The sequence below is a fragment of the Typopeltis vanoorti genome, chromosome 4 (assembly GCF_054136105.1).
Source record: "Typopeltis vanoorti isolate ZY-2024b chromosome 4, IOZ_Tvanoo_1.0, whole genome shotgun sequence".
NCBI classification, from domain to species: domain Eukaryota; kingdom Metazoa; phylum Arthropoda; class Arachnida; order Uropygi; family Thelyphonidae; genus Typopeltis; species Typopeltis vanoorti.
Window position 1 is genome coordinate 94,664,385 of NC_143552.1, and position 26,143 is coordinate 94,690,527.

The 26,143-nt window shown below is 35.9% G+C and overlaps 1 protein-coding gene across 1 annotated transcript in view; it reads right to left on the reverse strand.

Annotated features, from left to right (window-relative positions):
- LOC150107505 (acetyl-coenzyme A synthetase, cytoplasmic-like) overlaps positions 1-26,143 on the reverse strand; it is a 319,474-nt gene that overhangs the window by 16,229 nt on the left and 277,102 nt on the right. The window contains exons 14-15 of the mRNA XM_090391354.1: positions 20,567-20,766; positions 4,909-4,954 (exon numbers count right to left, since the gene is read on the reverse strand). Coding sequence (XP_090247480.1) covers positions 4,909-4,954; positions 20,567-20,766 — 246 coding nt within the window. The remainder of the gene's footprint in view (positions 1-4,908; positions 4,955-20,566; positions 20,767-26,143) is intronic.

Below are 26,143 nucleotides of genomic sequence, written 5' to 3' on the forward strand. Positions count from 1 at the left end.
GCGGATCCAGATAGCAGAGTAAGAAGTGATTGTCAGACATACATACAAAAATGTTTTGGGAAAATTTGGAGAAAAGAGCAAAGCTAATAATAATGGCAAATATTTGTTGGATTTCTGCTCAGGACATTATTATTATTATTATTAAACAAGACCTCATGGAGTCAAAGACTCATCTAGGAGGTCCTTTTATCTCACACACATCTCATCATACCGGGTCTTAAACACATTCAAACTCCTTGCAGACACAACACTCTCAGGCAAGGCATTCCAATCATTCACAACTCTGCACGAAAAAAACCTGCCTCTCACTCCCCTACTCACACCCTCTTTATACAGTTTCCAGGGATGACCTCTGGTTCTCCCCTGATCTCCCACTATTCTCTGTAGAACTTCTCCACCATTGATCTTATAACAACCCCCTTACCAACTTGTAGGTCTCTATCATATCTCCCCTCTTCCTCCTCTCCACCAGACTCTGCAAATTACATCTTCTCAATCTTTCCTCATACTCAACATTCCAGAGGTCAGACACTAACTTAGTCAGTCGCCTTTGGACCCTTTCCAACATCTCTTCGTCCTTCTGAAAACCCGGTGACCAAATCTGGGCACAATAGTCCATGTGTGGCCTAATCAAAGCCTTATACAATGGAACAAGAATCTCCCTACTTCTACACATCAGTGTCCTCCTCATCATTCCCAGAAGTCTTTGTGTTGTCTTCACAATTTTGGCGATATGTCCCCTAAATTTTAGATCCTTATCCACTATCACTCCCAGATCTCTTATTTCCTCTACTTCCAACAATATATTCTCACCAAGCATAAATTCTGCATCCCATCTTTGTTTTCCAAATTTTAAAACCTTACATTTTGCAACATTGAACTCGCATCCCCATTTGCTTGTCCAATCACTCAATTTATTCAAGTCTTCTTGCAAGGCCACAACATCTTCACTACTCTTTATGGTTCGTCCCAACTTTGCATCATCTGCAAACAACTGAATATCTCCATCCAAATCTTCGCCAATATCATTAATATACAAGTTAAATAGTAATGGCCCTAAAACAGATCCCTGAGGCACTCCACTAGTGACTTTCCTTTTCCTGGATATTGCACCGCCATACACAACTTGTTGATACCTATCAGATAGCCAGTCTCCAATCCAATGCACTAATCTAATATCCAACCCCATCTGCTCTAGTTTGACTGTCAACTTATCATGAGGTACTCTATCAAAAGCTTTTGCGAAATCCAAGTATATTACTGTGTATCCTTCTCCTCTGTCCAGGGAAGCAGTCACTTTATTGTAATAAGTAAGTAGATTATTAAAACACAACCTCCCTTTAGCAAATCCATGCTGTCCATCAAAGATTATACCATTGTTGTCAACCCAACTCTGGATCCTAGTTCTCACAAGCTTCTCCAACAACTTAACCACAACACCTGACACACAAATAGGCCTATAGTTTGATGCTTGAGTTCGATCACCTCCTTTATGAAGTGGCACAATCTTGCCCTCCTTCCACACTATAGGGACTTGACCAAGTGCAAGACTCGTATTAAAAAAATATGTCAAGGCAGGTGTCAACTCTCTGGCACATTCCTTCAGAATACGCGGTGATATATTATCAAGTCCCACAGCCTTATTTACATCTAGTTTACTCAACTCCCCAAACACCTCTTGCTCACTTACAGTCAGTCTCTCCTCCCCATCATCAACTACTATGAACTGGTTATTACTGACACCATGTTCCAACATAAAAATGTGCACAAATTCACATGGAGAGAAGAGGCAAGGAATAAGAAAAGTCTCATTGACTATGTTATTGTTGATAGTGATGTTTTCTCCCTGGTGCAGGACACCAGAGTGTACAGAGGATTTGAAATTGGAAGTGATCACTATTTAGTCTTGAGCAGGATAAAATTGAATTTCATATTGAAAAGAATGACATGTAAGAAAGTTTTAAAGCGAATAAAAGTTGAGCAGCTCTCAGATGTGAACTGTAGACTAAAATACACAGAGATTATTGAAGGAAAAATGAAAAAGTTTGAGAACAGGAACCAAACCTTGGAGATTCAGTGGCAAGCCTTGAAGAAAACCCTGATTGATTCAGCTAGAGCGGCATGTGGTGAAGTTGTCTTCAAGGACAGAAAACTTAGAACTGCATGGTGGACACAGGAAATTAAAGAGGCAGTGAAGGAAAAGAAGAAAGCATATCAAAAGTTCCTGGCAAATAATTCAGCTTGTGCTCTTAGAGAATACAGAGACAAATGAAAGAATGCTAAACACTGTGTAAAACTAGCTAAACAAAAGTCATGGGAGGACTTTGGCAAGAACATAGAAATTAAATATCAAGAAGGTGGCAAAATATTCTGGAGGTTGTGGAAGAAGCTTAGGAATGGAGGAAAGAGTGCTGTAAAAGGAGTTAGAGATGATAAAGGTGAAATGGAAATGGGAGGAAAAGATATCCTTGAAGAATGGAGAAATTATTTTGAAAATTTGCTAAATGAAACAAGCAGTGATGACAGCATAGTGATAAATGCAGTCAGGAATGCATATCCATACTTGAATAGAAAAGGCCATCAAAAGCCTGAAATGTGGAAAGACAGTAGATGATATTCAACTAGAAATGCTCAAGTATGGAGGTATAAAAGTCTTACAGTGGCTGCACTGCATAGTTCAGAAGACCTGGACAGAGGGACGAATTCCAGACGATTGGAGTAGAGCTCTCATAGTACCCATATATAAAAAGGGAAATAAAACTAAATGTGAGAATTACAGAAGTATTTCCCTACTGAGTGTTCCTGGCAAGATCTATGCAAGTATACTTGAGAAACGATTGAGAAGAATTGTGGAAGAAAAGCTTGGTGAAGAACAAGCTGAATTCAGGTCAAATAGAGGCTGTCGGGATTAGATCTTCACTTTACGACAAATAGTCGAGAAAGCATGGGAATATAACAAAGATCTGTATTTAAGTTTTGTCGATTTGGAAAAGGCATATGACAAGGTGCCAAGAGAGAAGCTATTCAATATGCTACAGTTATATGGTGTCAATGGGGCATTATATCAAGCAATACTTAGTCTTTATTTGAGTTGTAAGTCAGCAGTTAGAATTGAAGGAAGAACAGGAAGATGGTTTAATATTAAATCTGGTGTGTGAGACAAGGATGTACATTATCCCCACTGTTATTTATTATCTATATGGATCACATTATGAAGGAAAGTGGTATTAAACATGATATCAAAATTGGAGATGTTAATGTCAGCTCTTTGCTTTATGTGAACGATGTTATACTTCTAAATAAATCCGCTACAAGTCTGCAAGATTATCTGACTAAATTGAATAACTGTTGTAATAGATATGGTATGAAGGTCAGCAATAAAAAGACAAAGACAATGAAAATAGTCAGAATCATTGAAAATGTCAACTGTGTTGTCAATGGAGAACCTGTAAAACAAGTAAAACATTTCACCTACTTAGGCACGATTTTTAGTGAAGATGGCAAATTAAATATGGAAATAGACAACAGAATCAACAAAGCCGATATTGTAGGAAGTCAATTGAATAAATTCATATGGAATAAGAGAGAAATTAGTTGGAACACTAAATTAGCTGTATATAAGACAGTGTTCAAACCAGTTTTAACTTATGGATCTGAGAGCTGAGGCAGTAGTAAAACACTTGACCAAAGACTAGAGACTGCAGATATGAGAGTCCTGAGAAAGATTATAGGCGTGAACAGATGGCATCAATGGCAATATCATATTAAAAACGAGGGTATTAGAAAAGAACTTGACATTGTCAGCATCCAGAGCTAATTTCAGGTGGAATGGTCACTTAAACAGAATGGGCGAGGAAAGATTAGCAAAACAAGTATTCTCAGCCAGGTTGGCAGGAAAATGACCCAGAAGAATACCAAGATATAGATGGATTGATACAGTACAAAGTGCCTTAGATGATAGAAATATATAAGATCTGGTAATGTTGGAGTCTTGACAAGTAATAGACTGATTTGGAGGAAAATTGTAGATAGGAAGTTAGCAATGATGTAAATTTTTCATGTAGTACTATCATATCCTGTACACCCCTTGAGGGTACATGGCAGGAATTTGATGATGATGATGAGAACCTTTAATAAGGATTTTCAGTGGAAGGTTAGCTAGCCAGTCTCAGAGTTGGAAAGGATTTTCTCCTGGAAACTCAGTTTGTTTTTCATCCACAAAACAGGCAAACTAGCCAAAACACACATTTAACTCACATAATACACTTAATAGCCTTACCTGCCTTGGGCAAAATTCCAACTAAATCCTCCTCTGCTATCATCAATGCCATTTCCCCCCATTTCCCTTCCCTTCCCATCATCATGATAAACATAACTCCCATCTCTATTTCAACCTTGATAACATCCTGACAGACAGTTTAATAAACTTTTAATTTATTCAAGTTGCAAATATTTCTATAATCAGCTCTGCAATTATTTTATGGTTTGTAATCCACTATTATGGACAATGTGCTATATAAGGCTGATGTACTTTTTTCAACTCTTTTGTGTGGTCTATCACTGACTGTCACCTGGGTGTAAAATGACAATTACATGTGCACTTCTTTTGTGCAAGATCTTCAATGTATGAAGAAATGGACTTTTAGAAAATTTAAGAGCAGATTTATGGATTGAAGGAAAGGGGACATGTTTTTTTTTAACTAATTCTTTCAGCTCTAGATCTTATGACACAGTACAGACTATTTTGTAATCATGAGGATGGAACTCCCATCTTCAAACAACGTGACTATAAATTTTCTAGTAACAATAATGCTACAAGAAATTTTAAATCAAATTGGAATTTTTTATTTCAATTTTATGAAATCATTTAAAGCATGCAATTGAATCTTTAAAGCACACAATACAAACCTTTCTCTTTTAGTTCCTTGGCTAGTTGCTCATTAAAAGTGTGACCCTTCAAAAAAAAAAAAATTAAATAAAAATAAATAATAATAATATTTTACTATGAAATCAGTATTCTAAGTAGGTTATAATTTCAGCACTGAGATCTAAATTTTCAAAATATTTCTAGCCCTAGCAAGATATAACACAACTTTTCACCTCTTAACAAAGTTTTTTTAATAATTATGCATACTACTCTCTCATCTTCATTTGACTGCTTTATAAAACACATAAAATGATTTATTCTTCTGTTTGTTATCAAGATTGTGATGCTATAATCAATATCATCCATAATTATGTACATATGCTTGTGTACCACCAGCAACTACCTTGTGATTCACTGCATTCTATCAAGCAACTGATTTTTCAGCTATCACAGTGGCTAATGTTTTCTCTATTTCTCTATCTTTTCCTTTCAGAAATGAGCTATTAAGTATATTAAGTTTAAATATAAATTTGGTCTCTTTATTACTGCCATTTCTTTGCATGGTAAGTCTGTTGCTTAAATATGACAATAATGAGAGTTGATGAAAATGCATATTGTTGTATGCTGAGAATGTAGAGGATACAAATTTTTAATGTACATTAGGGGACTACAAATTGGAAAAAAAAAAGAGCAAGCATATGAAAATAAAAAAGTGGATTTCTGGAGTTCCAACAAAATAACTACCTTAGACATGATGAAAGGAACATGAGGTTTTAGTGTTTGGATTTGCCGCGAGACACAGAAGATGTACTACTGGTGGTGGTGCTGATATCAACATTATTACCAGTTGGTAAAAATGGACACAAAGTACTTGAAGTTAGCCAGGCAGGAGAAAGTTTCATTTGTAATAGGAATGTGCATAGAGGATAAGTGAAAAAGAAAAAAAAAACTCCAATATCAACTTATCAATATTATGGGATGAAAAGTTGGCAGAGGAAGTTTTATAGAGCATGGAGAGTAGTTAAAACACATCTGAAAGCAGCAGCATACAGTTATATAGAAAGGTGGATAGTAAAGTAAGAGTGAAATGAAGATTGAAATTAGAGAGTGTGGAATTTATGAAAATGGTATAAGACTGCATACACTGTCCAGATGCATTGGGAATATATAATATGTAGGCTAGAAAAGTAACAATCATGGTATGCAAAGAAAAAAGCATCATATAAAAGGAAACTGGCAGTCAGACTAAAGAAAATTCATTCTCTGTATAATCACACAGAGAAGTAACCCTGGTGGTCTCTCTCTCTTTAATCATGCTATGATATAGTTTTATATGATGTATTTAAAATGCTTGATGTTAATAAAGCAGCTGAAACTGGGATGACTCATATCACTACTTTTTTTTTTTTTTTTTTTTTGAGAATGTGTGAAAGAGAAAATTGTACCCTGATTAGTGCTAGTGTACAAAAGTGGTACCAAGACAGACATTTCCAATTATATTCCAATCTGTGTCAACCTAATGGTGAAACCTCCTCTGGGGGTGATCGGCATAATTCTCTATGAAGTAAGGAATAATAAAATAATAAGAATAATAAAGTTTACTAAATAAAACATTAGTTATAAACAGGATTACTTCTTAGGAACAACAAAGAAAAATTTACATCTTCTTACAACAAATGCAAGTTAACAGCCATAGTAAAATGTCTAACTTCTATTTAAAAAAAATATAATTCTAGAAAAGTTCAAAAAAAAAAATGAATTGATGATACCATCACTTCAAAGAGACTAGTTGAATGATACAGATACATACAGATAATGGACAAAAAAATGGAAACACTGAGCTATTGGGTCGAGTTATCGGTAGCTGCAATGTCTATGATGCACCAAACACATATGCAGTTGATGTGCAAATGTACTCCCAACATTCCTAAGGACGTGTGTAGAAAGGCAAACAAAAGCCTACTGCTGTTTATTGTATGTTAGAATGGAATCCAGAGAGGACCTCAGTGACTTTGAAAGAGGCATAATTGTTGGAGCCAGACTGACAGGTGCATCTGTGACCAGAACAGCTGAAATTGCACATGTTAGGTGAGGAACAGTCTCTAAGGTTATGTCGGCATGGCAGTTGACAGGACAAACATCATCAGCAAAATGCAATAGTTGAAAAATTCAACTGCAGTCATGGGAAACTCATTTCAACAAAAACTCTGTACCAGGAACTACACAGAGTTGGATATCACGGTGTCAGGTTGCCTTACACACGCCTTTGATCACTCCCGTTAATGCATGTCATTGCATCAAACGGTGCAAAGATCACGGGCAGTGGGCTACACAATAGTGGAGGGATGTGAATGGTCCGATGAATCCACATTCACACTTTTTACTGCAAATGAATGAATACATGTGTGATGTCAGCTGAAGGAAGCTTATTAGCTGGAGTGCTTGTTTCCAACTGTGAAAGATTTCGATGGTTCTGTAATGGTTTGGGACACATTCTCATGGCATAGAGAATGCGTTTTTGAGAGTGCTTAACCTGGTAATAACATCTCAGAATTTGACTGTAATGAATATGACCATGTTGCCACCTATTGGTGAGAGTGATCATAAGGTCTTGACCTGGGAGATGGATAAAGGTGTCGAATTTTCGATTAAGACAGGGTATATGTGGAATTACCGTGCTGGCAAGTATGACAACCTTAGGAGATTGCTTGGATCAGTACCATGGCATGTACAACTACAAGGGCTGGATGTCGATAGAGCATGGGAAGTGGTCAAGGAGCATTTACAGGAGGTTATGGCTGATTGTATACCTAGGGTCCGAATAGTAAAACAAGTAGGGGTTAAATGGATGAATAACACCATTGCAGAAACTAGTTGATAGGCGGAAAAGGGGAGACATGATTGAGACATTCAAATTGCTAAAAGGATTCTATAGGATTAATCCAGATGATATTTTTGAGATAAGGACTGGTGGTGGGAGAACTAGGGGACACCCATGGAAGCTGGGCAAGAGCGTGGTTAGCAGGGGTGTTAGAGCTGGGTTCTTTACTTTTAGAGTGGTAAATGAGTGGAATAAGCTGCCAGAGTCTGTTGTGGGTGCTATGACAGTGAGCGAGTTCAAGGCAAGGTATGATAAATACTGTGAGAATGTTGAACAGCTGCGTGAACATGATGTTTAGGGCCTCCCTCGATGAGTCTAAGGACTCCTGGAGTAGCCTGTGGTAATAATAATAATAATAATAATAATAAATAAGCTTGAGCTGCAAAAAAAGAAACAACTGTGGAAGGAATTTAAAGAAAGGGGTGACCTGCAGGCACACGAATGGTATAAAGTGCAGGCCAGAAGGGTAACAAGTGTGGCAAAAAAAGCAAAAACGGATTATGAAAGGAAACTAGCTATGCAAGCTAAAGAGAATCCCAAACAGTTCTTTCAATATGCTGCAAGCAAGAAAAAACTGTACATGGCAGAATGATTTTAAGGAATGACGATGGTAAGGAGGTCATTGAATTAGTCGATATAGCGGAGTTACTGAGCGAGCACTTTGCAAAAGTATATCATCCAGGTGGTGACATTGAAAAAATTAAGGAACCATTAGTTTATATGGCAATTGTGATGAATGAAGTGGAGGTGAATAGTCTATTACAGAACCTTAATGTGAATATATCTGTGGGATTGGATAGTATACCAGCATGGGTCTTGCGTGAAGTGGCTAAGGAATTATCAGTGCCCTTGACCATATTGTTTAATCTGAGTCTCGGGTCTGGTTTAGTCCCGAAGGTGTGGAAAGAGGGGAAAATAGTTTCACTGCATAAAGGAGGATCCAAGACTACGGTTGCAAATTACCGACCGATCAGCATATCAGGAGTCGTTGTCAAGGTCTTGGAGAAAATAGTCAAAGGAAAAATACAGGAATCGATTGATGAAAATGAGATACTGTACGGGGGACAGCATGGCTTTGTGAAGGGTAGATCATGCCTCAGTAACTTGCTCAAGTTTTATAACAAGGTGACGGCTAAAGTGGATAAGGGTAATGGGTTTACAGTGATACTGCTGGACCTGGCAAAGGCATTTGACAGGATACCACATGGAATTCTAATCCGGAAACTACAACATATGGGAATGGATATAGGGTTGGTGAGATGGTTAGGTGGGTGGTTGATGGAGAGATATCAAAGAGTAGTTTATTCAGGAGTAGAGTTCAAAAGATGGCCTGTGACTAGTGGTGTGCTGCAGGGTTCTGTTCTTGGACCACTGCTGTTTAATTTGTTCATTAATGATATAGGGAAGGATCTAAGAGGAACAGTTCATTTGTTCTCTGATGATGCAAAGTTGGGTAGGGCGATAGTGAATGCAGAAGATGTCAAAATCTTGCAGGACAACTTGGATAGATTGGAGTTCTGGGCTAAGGAGAATGAATGTCAATTTAATGTGACAAAATGTAAGGTTATGCATTTTGGGGTGAAAAGATTAGCAGCAGTATACCACATTGGTGAAACTGTACTCCAGTAGATTGATGAGGCCAGAGACTTGGGAGTGTTGGTGGATAGGGAGATGAAGTTTAGGGGCACATTGCAAAAGTAGCTAAATCAGCTCATCAACTCACTTAGTTGTTGAAAAAATACTTTGACGAGCAGAGACAAGCAAGTTATTGTACCACTGTACCAAGCCTTGATAAGACCTCATCTCGACTACTGTGCCCAGATTTGGTCACCTAGGTTCCTTCTTGATGGGGAGGAGGTGGAGAGGATTCAGAGGCGAGTGACTAAGATGATAACGGGTCTATGGAATGAACCATACGAGAACAGGTTGAAGATTTGTGGGTTGCAGAAATTAGTTGATAGGCGGAAAAGGGGAGATATGATTGAGACATTCAAATTGCTAAAGGGTTTCTATGGGATTAATTCAGAGGATATTTTTGATATCAGGACTGGTGGTGGGAGAACTAGGGGACACCTATGGAAGCTGGACAAGAATGTGGTTAGCAGGGGTGTTAGAGCTTGGTTCTTTACTTTTAGAGTGGTAAATGAGTGGAATAAGCTGCCAGAGTCTGTTGTGGGTGCTATGATGGTGAGTGAGTTCAAGGCAAGGTATGATAGATACTGTGAGAATGTCATATAGTTGTGTGGACATGATGTTTAGGGGCCTCCCTCAATGAGTCTAAGGACTCCCTGGAGTCGCTCGTAATAATAATAATAATAGTTTGGGTCCACATGTTGTATTGGAAGGCAAAGTGGATCCTGCATGTTATCTTTCAATCATAAGTGATCATCTTCATCCCATGTTGACGTACTTTTCTCCTACACAGCTAGCCACATTTCAATGGGATACTGCTCCCATTAGTTTAGCAAATGTGGTCACCGAATGGCTTGCAGAACATGACAGTGAGGTGTTCACTGCCATGGTCATCCCAATTGCCAGACTTAAATCCTATAGAACATTTATGGGACATTTTAGAGTGAGCTATCAGTCAACATTTTCCTCCTCCAAAAAACAAAGGTGAATTGATACTGTTTCTGTTGAAGAATGTTGTAAAATTCCTCCTGTTGAATTCCAAACACTGACAGAGTCTCTCACTTGAAGAATACAACCTGTATTCTTCAAGTCAGAAACTGAAATAACATTGAAGAATACACAGAAAGAACATTACAGTGCCTTACTCCACCTTTATTAAACATGTATCATTACTTATTGAAAAATGTTAATGAAAGTGCAGCTCCTTATTTTCAAATGTTAAAGTCATACATAACACTAGTCTTAAGAGTTAGTGAAGAAATAAGTAATACACAAGTAAAATTACTCTCTAGGGAATATTTGATCACATAATTAAAAACCTTGTTGGAATGAAAACATGAGCATTCTGAAACATAAAGAGAAAAGTTTATTGACTTTATGAAATCTGAAAAATATGCATTGATTATATGACCAGACCTGACAAAAGGGTTATTATTTTCCAGTGATTTATCTATCTTGGTTCAAAAAGTGCTACTAAGATGATGATGATGATGATAAAAATTTAAAAAACTCAGTATATATTGATATTAGATCAATGAATCATAACATTCAAGATACAGAAAATTTCCTATAATAACCATGTTTCTCTGAGTGCAGTTCATTATGTGAACTGGACTCAGTTCACATAATGGGGAAAAGTACAATGCAAGCGTAGTATGATATTGCCTTAGGGAATGAGGTATGGGATTACAACTGTAGTGGCTTGGAGGCTCACCAACGTCCAATGATGTAACCTTTGCCAGTCTAGACTAGCAAAGATTACACTGTTGGTAGTGGCAGAGAAGTTCCTGAGAAGAACAAAACAGCAGTGAAGGTAGAAAAGAATGATGATTCCTTAGTGCTATATGAGACAAAAATATGTTAGTATATATATGCATCCTCCACAGAAGGACCTAGAAACCCATCAATTGTGTTATCCTAAGAGCACCATAGTAGTACACTTAAAAGAAAAAGCAAGATAAAGATCAGGTTCAGACAATCCCTTGTGATCTTATCCATTTAAAAGAAAGAAGCAATTAGGATTATCTCCAGAAGTAAAAGTCACAAGAATGACAAGATGTGAGCAAATCCTCGTGTTCAACATCCAACATTGTTAACTTTGAAAATGATGAAAACATGGGACAGATTAACATTGAATGTAAGAAGTTGCATTGCATGTTTCTCTGTCATTTCATTCATTCAAAAAGACAAACTGCAAAATATTAAAAAGAAATGGAAGAGATGAACATCAACATCCTTGGAATCATTAAGTTTAGGTGGACAGGATCCAGAAAAAGGCAGGTGCTTGCACTTTAGTTTACCCAGGTGGAGGAGTATGAAAATGTGACAGAATAGCAATGGATAATTACACTTCAAAATCTTGAAATGGCTCCTGTACCATCCCAGACAGAATTATTATGATTAAGCTGAAAGGTTGCATTGAAAGATACAGAAAGCATTAAAACAAATCTATCACTATCAGGAACTCAGATGAATGTCTGGTAGTAATGGATGACATGAATGACAAAGTAGGCAATGTAAGTATGTGAATATAGTGGTAAGTTTTAGGCTTGGGAAAAATAAATGAGGTGAAAAACTGATTAACTCTTGTTCTAATATTCTATTCATAACTTCTAATATTTGGTTCAAGAACCTTTAAAACAGCAGATGACCTAATACCTCTAGACAAAGGACAAAAAAAAAATGAACTGATGAAATTAGGAGTAATTAAAAAAGAGAAAGGAAGAAAATCTAACTAAATATGGAAAACTAAAGAAACGACTTAGAAACTTAAGGAGGCAAAAAAAAAAAAGCCTGAATGGCAAATGTCAAGAAAATACAAGATTAAAGAACTCAAAAAAGAAAAGAAACATCCATATGTATAAGAAATGAAAAATACGGATGTACAGTAAACCCTTGATTTAAAGGACTTCGGATTTAACGGACAAAATTTCTGGTCCATATGTCGTGAAAATTAACACCCTGTTAATTTTAAAATGCTTTTAACCAAGATTTGCTTATAATTAAATTAACAGGTTATTTTTTGTTATTAATTTCCTGAGATTTATTTATTTTTATTTTTAACAATATTTTATTTTTAACAAATTTTGGTGAATAGGCCATCATATGTTGGAAAACCACTGTGGTAATTTAGCTGACAAAAATGAGTCACCGCTCATAAAACATGTTCGGTGAATGATTAGGACGTGATCACACCAATCGCACTCTAATTGGTTCTTTTGTCATGTGGCATGACTTTCTGCAGCAGTTTTATTACACACATTTTCGTAATTTTAGGGAGTTAATTATAAAACAAAACAGCAGAATTCAAAAGTTCAAAAAAACTTGATAGTTTTTTCAAAGCAGGATTACCTAAACCAAGTGCCTTAACATCGAACATTAACTTCACATTAACTTATCTAAAAGTGTGTGTAAAACAATTTTTGTTATTACAGTGCTAATACTGATAAAATTGCAGTATAATGTTACAGATATTTTTATTTTAAAAAATTCGCGATTTAACGGACACCCCTTAGCTCCTATTAGTCCATTAAATCGAGGGTTTACTGTAATGTTCAAAGAGACAGATATCCTATAATATAAGTTAAAACATTATGACCAGTTATGTAAGTAGTGTATGGGCCTCCTTTTGGCTGAAATAACTGCTTGCACCCATCTTTCCACAAATGTTCAATGGGATTCATATCAGAATTAGGTGACCAGTAGAGCACAAGGAATGCTTGGATATGCTCTTTGAACTGTGCTTACATTATGTGGACCATGGAACACTGTCTAGAACAGTCCAGATCCATCAAACCAAATGTCAGCATGTAGGGCAATACCTGGTCCAAAACAATTACCAGTTAAGAATTAATGATCAAGGTGTGTTCAATGTGGATGAGAGGATCCAGTGATATCTATGAAAACAATCCCTATGCCAGGATAGTCACCACCCTACCAGCTGTTTTCAGCTAACAATGTAATCTGGCTGGCTGAAAAGAGGCTGGGTGGTAATAACGTTTTGGCTCATGAGTGTAATATTTTGCCTGAGAGTGTGACGAGTATAGAAACACTGAATGAGTTTAAGGTCTGATAAACTTTGTGCATAACAGTGGGGACCTCAGGGGTTTGAGTATTTTGGCCCAGAGGGCTGATGCTAACAATAATAATGAGAATAAAATAGATGACCTTTCAATTAGCTGAAGTAATAAAAGTACCAAAAAAAAAGAAAATAAAAATAAAAATAAAGCACCAGTACCATATTCAGTTCAAGTGAAAGATTAAGAAATTTTGGAGATAAAGGTATTATCAGTTGTGGAAGAATGACATTGTGGAATGGAATGGAATGAAAAATGGGAATAGAGTGACTGATGCAGAGGACATAGTGGAATTGTTCAATGAACACTTTATTGGTGTATTTCATCCTGGAGGAGGAGTACATTTCAATACTAGAGGGATAGGGCAGGTTCGGGGTTTAGAAGTGCAGGAAGAGAACATGTTCCAAATACTGAATACTCTGGATGTCAGTAAAGCTGTGGGACTGGATGGTATTTCACCACGAGTTTTGAGAGAATGTGCTAAAGAACTGACAACTCTTTTGACCTGGCTTTTCAATGAAAGTCTGGCTATGGAAAAGGTGTCCAGGAAATGGAAGGAAGGTAAGATAGTGCCATTGCATAAGGGCAGTAGCAGACTAGAAGTGTCTAATTATAGGCCAGTTTGTGTGTCATCAGTAGTTGTTAAGATCTTGGAGAATTAGTTAGGGACCGTATACAACATTGAGCAGATGAGGGTAATGTTATCTGTGAGAGTCACCATGGATTTGTGAGGGGACGCTCTTGTTTTAGTAATATTCTAGCCTTTTATAATAAAGTTACAAGAGCAGTTGATGAGGGGAAAGGCATATACTGCCATTTTCTTGGATTTAGCGAAGGCATTTGACAGGGTGCCACATCATAAGCTGATATTTAAGTTGCAGCACATGGGTTTGGATGTCAGGTTTGTCAAATGGATTCAGGAGTGGCTGTCCGATATATATCAGAAAGTTGTGTATAGTGGAGCAGTTACAAGGAGGCAGAGGGTTGCAAGTAGGGTCCCAGAGGGCTCAGTACAGACACCAATATTGTTTAACCTTTATATCAATGACATTGTCAGTGGATTGGAAGAGGATATTCAGTTGTCTGCGGATGATGTGAAGCTGGGAAGGGTTATTAGTAATAGTGCAGATGTGGTAGTCATGCAAGAGGATTTGAATAAGCTAGACAGATGGGCAAATTAATGGGGGTATCAGTTTAATGCTGCAAAATGTAAGGTCTTGTGGTTTGGGACACATCGATGGGATGCTGCATACTCTATTGGAGGAGATATACTGGGGGAAGTAGGGGGGGGACAAGAGATCTGGGGTTGATAATTGATAGAAACCTGAAATTCAAGGAACACATTGCAAAGGTGGTGAAGGTAATAACACAGAGGATTGCTGCAATAATGAGAAAGATGCTGACCTGCAGAGATAAAAGAGTTATCATTCCGTTGTATAAGGCCCTGATCAGACCACACTTGGACTATTGCTCTCAGATTTGGTCCCCAGGATTTGAAGGGGATAAATTAACTGTGGAAAGGGTACAGAGGCAGATAACAAAGACAGTTTCAGGACTGTACAATGTTAGTTATGAGGATCGGCTGAGGGAATGTGGACTGCAGAGTTTGGTGGATAGAAGAAGGAGAGGTGATATGATTGAGACTTTTAAACTGTTGAGAGGTGGTTACAGGGTTGACACTGGTTAGTTCTTCAGCTTGGTTGAACAGCGGGAAGGAGTGATGACAAGGGGTCATCCCTGAAAGGAAACTGTGAGCAAGAGGGTGAGGAGTGGTTTCTTTGCATGGAGGATGGTTGACCCGTGGAATGCATTGCCTGATAGAGTGGTGAGAGCAAGAACGGTCAATGAGTTTAAGGAGTGGTATGATAGACTTTGCGTTTCCTAGGAGGGACCTCCCATGATGAGTCTTGATAGACTTGTGTTTCCTAGGAAGGACCTCCTGCAATGAGTCTTTTGACTCTTTAGAGGCCTAAATAATAATAATAATAATAATTACTCATTGCTTAAATGAAAACTAAACTTAGCTTAATGTTCAATGCCTTGAAAGTTTCATAGAATAATAATGGATAGATGTCAGAACTGGATAAATAAAATAATAGCTGAAAGAACAATGATTATTTAGAAGCAGAAAAGGCAAAAGTGACTAAATCTCAGAATGATATGTGAAAGATCAATTGCTGTAGAAAAACAGGTTGATTCTGCCATAAAAGGATATAGTCCAAGAAAGATGTGAATTATCACCATTGTTCAGGATCGTGTCAGAAAGGGTCATGCAAGAAATAGAAACACCGAGGCATTTCTTTTGGTTGAAGAAATATAAATAACCTAAGACATGCAGATTACAGTATTAATCATTGAGAATGAAGAGGAACTGCAAAGTATACTTCACAAATAAAATGATGATTAAAATCCTAAATGTAACCTGGCACCCAATAGAGCAAGCAGGCACCAATTTATATGTGGAAGGTCTAATCTGCAGAAAGTTTTTCCACTTGGTTGTTTAATCCTTTATCCAACTGTAAGCAAAGTTTGTACATGAAGTATCTTCACAAATAGGCTACTTGAATATAGAGGCCGATGATTTCATATCATTTGCCTTTGTATCCCAAGGCAACTGATGTGAAGTCCTCAGCCTCTATATGCAAGTAGGCTAGTTGCGAAGATACTTCATGGCAAAACTTTGTTTGCTAACTAACACTTGGATAAAGGATTATAGAAGAATATAATTTATTAGCAAGTTTAATTTTAAGGTCTAATCACTTGTGATGGAAAATGTGAACATGAAATAAAAAAATACGAATAGCCTTTCTTAGCATAAATAGTAACAGAGAAGTCACTATAAATACAAGAATACAACTAATGACATGATACACATGTTCTATATTAACATATAACTCAGAAACATGGACTAATGGAAAAGAAACTGATGACTCTGAAGATGTGGTTACTGAGAAGAATGATGTGAATTAGTTGGATAGAAAAAGTTCCAAACAAGTATTTGAATGAACAATTCAAAAAGGAATGAGATTAGGAAAAGGAAATTCTTAGGACATACACTAAGAAGACCAATTTATCATCATAAGAAAGTACAAAGAAGAAATGGCAAACAAGACATTACAGTAAAGCACTAGACAAGCAAAAGTAAATTCCAAATTTTTAGAAATGTGCAAGACAGAACCATGGCTACCAATCTCTTGATAAGAGACATCACCTGAATGAATAATGCCATATCTTTAAATAACAACATTTACACTTTTGAAAGAAAGGATTATAAATATCCATTATTTTATAAGCAAGCAGCAAAACAATGTATGTCATGGAACTATAAAACATTTTCCAAAGATAATGAAGTCTTAGCAAGAATAGAAGAAAGAATAAAATAATAATAGATTTTATCATTTTTTTTCAATACTTTCAGGTACCAAATGAAGTCTGTTAAGTTATTTTATTCTGTATGATAGCACATATATTGACTGAGAATTTACTTATGGAAAAATATAACTCAAACATGATATTCCATGATCCATAGTGGGATTTTGCTATGATGCTAGTGATACTCTTGATCAAAAGCAAATAAAAGGAAGTCTTTGCATTTGGAGTGGTGGTGAAGATTTTAGAAAAGTTGGCAAGAGCTCACATAGAGAAAAGGTTGACAGAGAATTTGTACTTTGCAATGAATAGCATGGGTTTACTAAGGAAAGGTTCGAGTAACTTGCTCACATTTTATAATAATGTTACCAGTAAGTTCAACAGAGGGAATGGATACACTGTGATACTTTTGAACTTGCTAAGATTTTTGACCTGATATAGCATGGAAGACTGTTAAAGATACCAAACTATTCTAAACCTGGTTTTACTCCATTTCCCAAGTAAGCAAACAGACAAATAAGTCAAGTTTGCACCTGCACATAATGCAAGTCTAGCTGACCCTGCAGGTAGTGCAAGACCAAGGTAACTCATGGTAAAAGTAGAATAAGCTCTGATCACTAATCTTAATATTTACCCATAATGCAAAGCACATCGCCTGGAGAAGAAGTATGATGCTTTGTATTAAAGGCAAGGGGCCACTACCCAGACCAGTTTCGACCTTTACTGAGGTCTCATCAGTGGGAGCCAGGCTAGAAATACCAAGATTTTAGTAATACAGAGCTTATAAGTATTTTACCAGAACAAGTTACCATAAGGTGTTCATTTGAAAGGGTAGGCAGTTATTTGGTTCTTTTTCTACTGTAGAGGGGATTTTTTGGATATTGAATGCACAAAAAATGTTTTTGACATGGTCACTAACAAAGGAAAACATAAATAAAATACAGGTCTACATAACCAAATACATGAGGAAGATACTGGGAATATACTGGCCAAATAAAATAACAAACATAGAACTTTGGGAGAGAACAGGTCAAACCAACATCAGAAATGAAATCACTAAAAGAAAATGGAACTGGTTAGGTCACACAATCAGGAACACAGATAAAAAAGTTGGAAGTTTTTTCTCACTTGGTTAGACTATAATAAATTTAGTTTAATCATTTATCCAAGTGTAAGCAAACAAAGTTTGCACCTGAAGTATCTTCAGGACTGAAGCAACTCGTGGTAGAGGTGGAATAAGCTCTCGTCACTTGCTTTAGTATGTATCCCATAGTGCAAAGTACATCCCTTTTCAGGCATGTATAATGCAACTGAATTGAAACCATCAACTTTAAACATGCAGTTGGCAAAGAAGGATTTGATCATTATTCACCTGCAGATATTGAAGATTTGATGGTTGACAAGGCGGTTACTGATGACAAAATAATAGACACTGTCCTTGAGAATCTCGATGAAAAAAAAAAAAGTGACGATGATGCAGGATTAATTAAAGAAGGGCTTCAAATGGCTAGTAAAATTGCAAAGTCATTTTCTTACACATGATCCAAATACTGAATGAGCTGAACAGTTTAAATGTGAACTGAAGTCATGTATGGTGCGATATGAAGAATTATGCAAAGATCTAGTCAAAATAGATTTCAACGATTAATTACAGTTTGTGGTAGAAAAAAAATCAACCTTCAGAATTATTGGAAATTAGTGCTCATTTAGTTCCTTTTACTGAAGAAAATGTTTCGCCATTACAGTATGAACAGGAGGGCCAAAGCGTTTCAAGTGATGGAAGTGATTTAATTCCAGTCTCACACAAAAGAATGTAGCATCCGTCAGAAAGTGATGGCAAATAAAATTTAACTAATAACCATATGCACAGGTATATTTGGATCTTTTTGAATTTCTGTTTTATTAGTGATATACTACTTTCTTTAAGAGATGCACATATATATATATTTTGTTTTAAAATAACTTATTGTTCATATTGGGTTTTCACATTTGGAATCATTCTTCTATTTTTTCATATGCACTGTATTCTTTTTTACATGGTTTTCATTTATATGATTTTTTTCTGGAGCCAATCTACCATGTAAATGGAGAATTAGGTGTATATACATATATACAGCAAAGATTGCAAACACAGCTCACAAGATAATTGCGATGCTGAAATGAAACTTGCCATGTAAGCAGCGGTGAGCTATAAGGAGCTCGCGCGAGCCCTTTGTTAAATTTTTCTCAAATTTGCGAGCCCCTTGTTTTTCTTGTTTAATAATCTTGTAGAACTATAAAATACAACCGTGGAATGTATACATGTTACTTTAAATTCATAAGGATTTTCTGATAACTATATAAAAAAATCATTTCATTGCATTTTGTTCTGATGGTGCTAGTGTAATGTCAGGAAACAAATCAGGTGTTGCAATCAAACTTGTACAAAAATTCCCAACATTATGATTTGGCATTGCGCTCATCGTTTACACTTAGCATTAGATGATTAGATAAAAAACATTAAAGAAATAAATCATTATGAAATATTTATGGATAAATTATTTGCTTTTTATCAACAATCACCAAAAAATCAATGAGAATTAAATACGATTGCAAAAGACCTTAGTATATCGAAATTTTAAAGATCAGCCGTGTGTTTAGACCACAATGGGCAGCTTGCAGTTTACGAACGGCTCTTGCTTCGTGGAGAAATTACTCAGCTTTATGCAAGCATTTTGCATTGAATGATAAATACAAGGGCTTTTTAAACCGACTTCTCAATTTGGAATTTTTAAAAGATCTAGCATTAATGATTGATATCCTATAGGAATTATCATATCTGTCAGCTCTACAAAGTCGCAATATAAGTATTATAAGGGCTAAGTTAGGCTTTTTTTTTTTTAAGCTCGACTATGCGAGCCCTTTCTTAAAATTTCCATAGCTCACCACTGCATGTAAGGATGAGGAAATCATTTAGCCTCTTTACGAGACCAAGGACTGATCCAACAGTAGAAAAAAAGGGTCTCTTTCTGCTGTTTTTCTCTCTTCCATCTTCTACTGGTATCACATAGGAAATGGAATTTTTCATTTTATGGAGAGTAGGGGAGATGAGAGAGCAACCATGAATGTTGAAAAATGAATGCAGTCAAGAGGGGGGAGGGGAGGTGAGAACAATATTTTTCTCATAGAGTGATGTGCGATTGGAATGGATTGCCTTTGGAAGTGGTACGAGAAGGATTGTGAATAAATTCAAGAAAAGATATGACAGCTGGTGCAGGTGATATATGATATATAAGTGCAGATTCCAAGGCAGAGTGGACTTTAAGTAGTGCTTTATGGATCTTTAGACCATTGTCTAAAACAGTTTGAAATCTTGATAGCAAGAAAGGAAGGTAAATATTAACACTTTCTTGCACTACTAATAAATTAGCAGTAACTTTAACATCAGATATTAAGATACTAAGGAAAGTTGTATTCTTGTAAGTTCTTGGTCAATTCTGAAAATTTTCAAGTTTCCAAGGCCAGCCCTTTCTGCTACTTGGTAATAAAACAATAATGGATATTTATTATAATTTCTTTAATAGTTTCTGATGCCAGATGAATTCTTTTTAGGCTCTTTTCAATTTTTACAATTCTTAAATCTTAATTTTTTACAATTAAAAATTAAGACAAGCTTGATTAAAAATTGGATAAATATTACAAAAATAGAAATACATTTGCCCTAAGTTAAATGTACAGTCATGTTAAAGATTTTAATTTTACCTCTTTTAAAACTACAAAGCAATACAGACATTCTCCTTTAACAGGATGAGGATGTGAAACTACTGCAGTTTCAGAAACTGCCTTATGATATACAAGAGCAGATTCTACAGTTGCAGTAGAAAGTAAATGGCCAGAGACATTAAGCATATCATCCACTCTTCCAGTAATCCAGAGATAACCATCTTTATCTCGTCTTGCACCTAATAAGAAATACAGTGAATTAGTACCATTGTCACTAATTCACTGAAATCTTGATAGTAAGAAAGGAAGGTAAATGTTAGCACTTTCATGCACTATCAATAAATTAAACGCTAACTTTATATTAAGAATATCCTGAACTAAAATTATTATTACATTGTGATTATAAATTGATGCACTGGATAATACATAATAATATTAAATATTCATCTTCAAAATAAAAATTACAGGGATATAAACCATGACTTAGTTATTTCAGTACAGAATTATTAAACCTGAAAATTTAAAAGAAATTATTTATTTAAATACTGAAGTGAATACTTTTAACACTGGAAGAGAATACATCACACTTGATTCTATAGTACACTCAAAAATTAAAAATCACCTTGTCTTCTGGATTATGCCTTATGAAATTAACAACTATGCCTACCCCCCCCCTGCATGCAAAAACAAACAAATGTATTCAACAATATTTTTTATTTGATATATATGGTAATATCATAAATATACACACATGAAAGATCACACCTGTTTTTTTCAGCATATGGCAACTGCACTAATTAGAGTATTCCAAGTTGAAAGTTTATTTTACAGCGTTCTTCAGGTATCCACTAAAGATAGAACACAGTAATAAAAAACTGAAGTTACAAAAAACTGAGAATTACAGGCAAAAAATGCAATACATAATTGACACAAAAATGTTGTAGTTTTCAAGTCGTTCTAACTAGCGTGTTATTGTTTGTTGTATGCGTGCTTGCAGGTTCTCGTGAGTGCCAGTATTGAACAACTGCAGTATGGCTATCAGGGATGTTATAACTCAAATTGCTGTTCAAATGTTCAGGATTATGGAGGATTTCTCTGGACTCCATGATTTTCCTTTCAAAGTCATCACTACAGCGAAAAATGTTTTTGGATTTATCCCAGCAAACTGAGTGACTCTGTAGATCGTCATGAGGGTTATTAGAGAAAAGAATATGACTGGATAGCACAAATGCATGTGATCTTTTATAGCAGATGTCTCTTTTATGCTCCTCAATATGCAGTTCAACAGATTTGTTAGTCTGTCCAAAATAAGGAATATTACAGTCACACCATAACTTGTAAACACTTGGATATTTCAGGTTATGATGAATAGGCTTCGGATGGCTTATAAGAGAATGGACTTTAGGGAGTGTAGTGAAAAACGTCCTGATGTTGTATTTTTTAAGGACTTTAGCCAATTTATTGGAGACTGAACTAATGTAAGGTATTGAGATGCTATCTTTAAAATCAGTAGTTTCCATAGTACACTGCCTAGGAGGATCCAGAAGAAATTTCTTAATTGTTTTTTCAGAATATCCATTTTGTTTAAAGATAAGAGAAAGTTGTTAAATTTCTTTTTGGAGTTCATCTGGTTCATTTAAAAGAGATCGTGGTCTGTGTCCTAAGGTAGAAATAGTTCCAAGCTTTTTGTGGTGGAAAGTGATGAGATTGACAGTGCAGATATCTGTTAGTATGAGTTGGTTTTCGGTATATAGAGATTTTAAATCTATCAGAGCATCGTGTAAGAATTACATCCAGAAAAGGAAGGCAGTTATTTTGTTCTAGTTCGTTCAACCAGATGAACTCCAAAAAGAAATTGAACAACTTTCTCTTATCTTTAAACAAAATGGATATTCTGAAAAAACAATTGAGAAATTTCTTCTGGATCCTCCTAGGCAGCATACTACGGAAATTAATGATTTTAAAGGTGGCATCTCAATACCTTACATTAGTTCAGTCTCCAATAAATTGGCTAAAGTCCTTAAAAAATACATCAGGACGTTTTTCACTACACTCCCTAAAGTCAGTTCTCTTATAAGCCATCCGAAGCCTATTCATCATAACCTGAAATATCCAGGTGTTTACAAGTTATGGTGCGACTGTAATATTCCTTATTCAAATTAAGGGGATATTAAATCCCACATTGTTTTAAAACCAAATAAGAAACTCAAAGATTGGAATCAGAGAGTTTCATGCCGAATATAGTAAACTATAAAAGTATCGACAGCCACTAGCGTGAGCTAATGCAAGTAGTCCTAGTACGTAGTACAATCTCAGGCAACTCGTTGCAAAGGTGGGGAAAGTTCTGATAGCTAATCTTGGTATTTTCCATAATGTAAAAACACATTTGCTAGGAAATGTATGCTGTTATTACATTATGGTGGGAGGTCACTACCCAGACCGGTTTCAGAATTTTTTCAGGCTTCATCAGTGAGTAGCTAGACCAAATAGATACCAAAGGGTATAGCGAAAAGAACTTATATACTCTGCTATATGAGTTGTCAAACAGGTGCAACCGATACTTTTATAGTTTACTATATTCGGCATGAAACTCTCTGATTCCGATCTTTGAGTTTCTTATTCGGTTTTAAAACAATGTAGGATTTAATATCCCCTTAATTTGAATAATGTTTATATCGCCGAAATGAAGCCTACTGGCTCTTTATATTTAAGTAACTTAATGGTTGCACCTATTTGAAAACTCGTATAGCAGAATATATAAGTTCTTTTCACTATACCCTTTGGTATCTATTTGGTCTAGCTACTCACTGATGAAGCCTCAAAAAATTCTGAAACCGGTCTGGGTAGTGACCTCCCACCATAATGTAATAACAGCATACATTTCCTAGGAAATGTGTTTTTACATTATGGAAAATACTAGGACTACTTGCATTAGCTCACGCTAGCAACTGCCGATACTTTTATAGTTTACTATATTCGGCATGAAACTCTCTGATTCCAATCTTTGAGTTTCTTATTTGGTTTTAAAACAATGTGGGATTTAATATCCCCTTAATTTGAATAATGTTTATATCGCCGAAATGAAGCCTATTGGCTCTTTATATTTAAGTAATATTCCTTATTTTGGACAGACTAACAAATCTGTTGAACTGCGTATTGAGGAGCATAAGAGAGACATCTCCTATAAAAGTTCACATGCATCTGCGCTATCCAGTCATGTTCTTTTCTCTAATAACCCTCATGATGATCTACAGAGTCACTCAGTTTGCTGGGATAAATCCGAAAACATTTTTCGCTGTAGTGATGAGTTTGAAAGGAAAATCGTGGAGTCCAGAGAAATCCTCCATAATCCTGAACATTTGAACAGCAATTTGAGTTATAACATCCCTGATAGCTATACTGCAGTTGTTCAATACTGGCACTCACGAGAACCTGCAAGCACGCATACAACAAACAATAACACGCTAGTTAGAACGACTTGAAAAATACAACGTTTTTGTGTCAATTATGTATTGCATTTTTTGCCTGTAATTCTCAGTTTCTTGTACTTTACTTTCAATTTTTTATTACTGTGTTCTACCTTTAGTGGATACCTGAAGAAGGCTGTAAAAGGCTGAAACTAGTTGTATCGTTATCATTAAAATTTAATATTTTATCTCGGTTTAAAGTCATTTAAAATTTATTCTTTAAAATGTATCATTACAACCGAGTAGAAGATCAAGAATACACACACACACACACACACACACATATATATATATATGTTCAAAGATGACTGTCTTTTTCATAGAGACAACAGGATTTTTTTCCTCTCAGAAACTCAGATTTTTATCCTTGCAAAACATGAAGTGCCAAAGATCACACAATTAGTAGCCATAATATACTCATCTCATAGCCTTAGATCTTTGGTGCAATTCTAACCAATACCAATTCTGTTTACTGCTAGTTTTTTTTTTTTTTTTAATAAGGAAATTAATAAGGATGAATTTACTATTCATCCTTATGCTGATATTATAGCTGTAACATCCTATATTTGTACATCAACCACAAAGTGTAAGAGGATCTAAGCACTATTTAATACTTTAATAACTCAGAATACAAGTAAAATTTCTTCTTGTAATTATAGCTTTGAAAATGTATTTCTTTCTTTATAACATTGTTGTCTCAATAAACTTTCAACTATCCCAGTGAACCATGTTTAGCCAATTAAATGTTCAAATGAATGCAGGAATAGAAGAAATGAAGTGAGACTGAAGTACTTGTAAATGGAGAGGAGAATAGTATATAAGAATGGAAGGGTGGGGGGGGGGGGGAAGTGCTGCTGATGATAAAAGAGAAATTACCATACAAGAAGGTGGAAGGATAAAATTCCAAGGTAAAAACAGTTGGTATTTTTGAAACAGTATGGTGTGGAGTGAGCAGAATGACATATTTAGTTGGATATTACTGTAGGCCTGGGAATGGGGAAGATCCAGCTAAATATGTCATCCTGTCTACTCCACACCATACTGCTTCAAAACTACCAGCCGTTTTTTCCATTGCATTGGCAAATTCACTTCGTAAACACAAGATTAATTTCTTGAGTTTCTAGGACAAAACTGCCTTAGGCAGTTGTAATTTCTTAGGTGTGAGATGAATTTCTTCGCCAGTGTGAAATCACTTCCACTGCTTACTGGAGGCCTGAACTAGCTTGAAAAATTCTGTGTTCATACTCTAGAGCAATATTTCTCCAAAATGACTGAGGCAATCAGTTTAATGCTGCGAGTCTTTTGACTCCATGGAGGCCTGAATAATAATAATAATAAAGTGCAAGGTCTTCAAATTTGGTAGGCAAGATTGGGATGCAAAGTATAGAATTAATGGAGAAATTTTGAAGGCGGTGGAGGAGATGAGCGATCTGGGAGTGATGGTGAACAGAGACTCGAAGTTTAGGGGTCACATTTCCCAATGAATTATGGCAATAATGAGAAGAGCATTGATATGCAGAAGCAAAGAGTTATGGTTTACCTGTATAAGAAAGCTTTGATCAGGCCACATATGGACTACTGCGCACAGATTTGGTTGCCTGGTTTTCAGAAGGATAAGGATGTATTGGAGAAGGTTTACTTAATGTCAGGTCTGTGGAATGTCAGATACAAGGAGAGATTGAGGGAGTGCAACTTACAGAGCCTTGTGATTGACGCATATAAGTTGGTGAGGTATTGTTACCAGATTAATGTGGAGAAGATATTTCATAGAGGGAGGCAAAATAAGGATATTAAGGAAAGAACTTGCCACTGTTGGCATTCAGTATAATCAATTAAACAGAATGTGAGAGAAAAGATAAGCAAAACAAGTGTTCTTTGCCAGGTTGGCAGGGAACAGACCCAGAGGCAGACCAAGATGTAGGTGAATTGATACAGTAAGAAGCATCTTAAAAGACAGAAATATAAGATCTGATAATATTAAAATCTTGACAGTTAACAGATTAATTTGGAGGAAAATTGTTGATTGGAAGTTAGTAATGGTGTAACTTTTTCGTGTGTTACTATCGTAATTATCCTGTACATTGGGGATATGTGCAGCAACTGGATAAGTAGGAGAAAATTCCCAGTTCTTTTGACATGTGGCCAATAG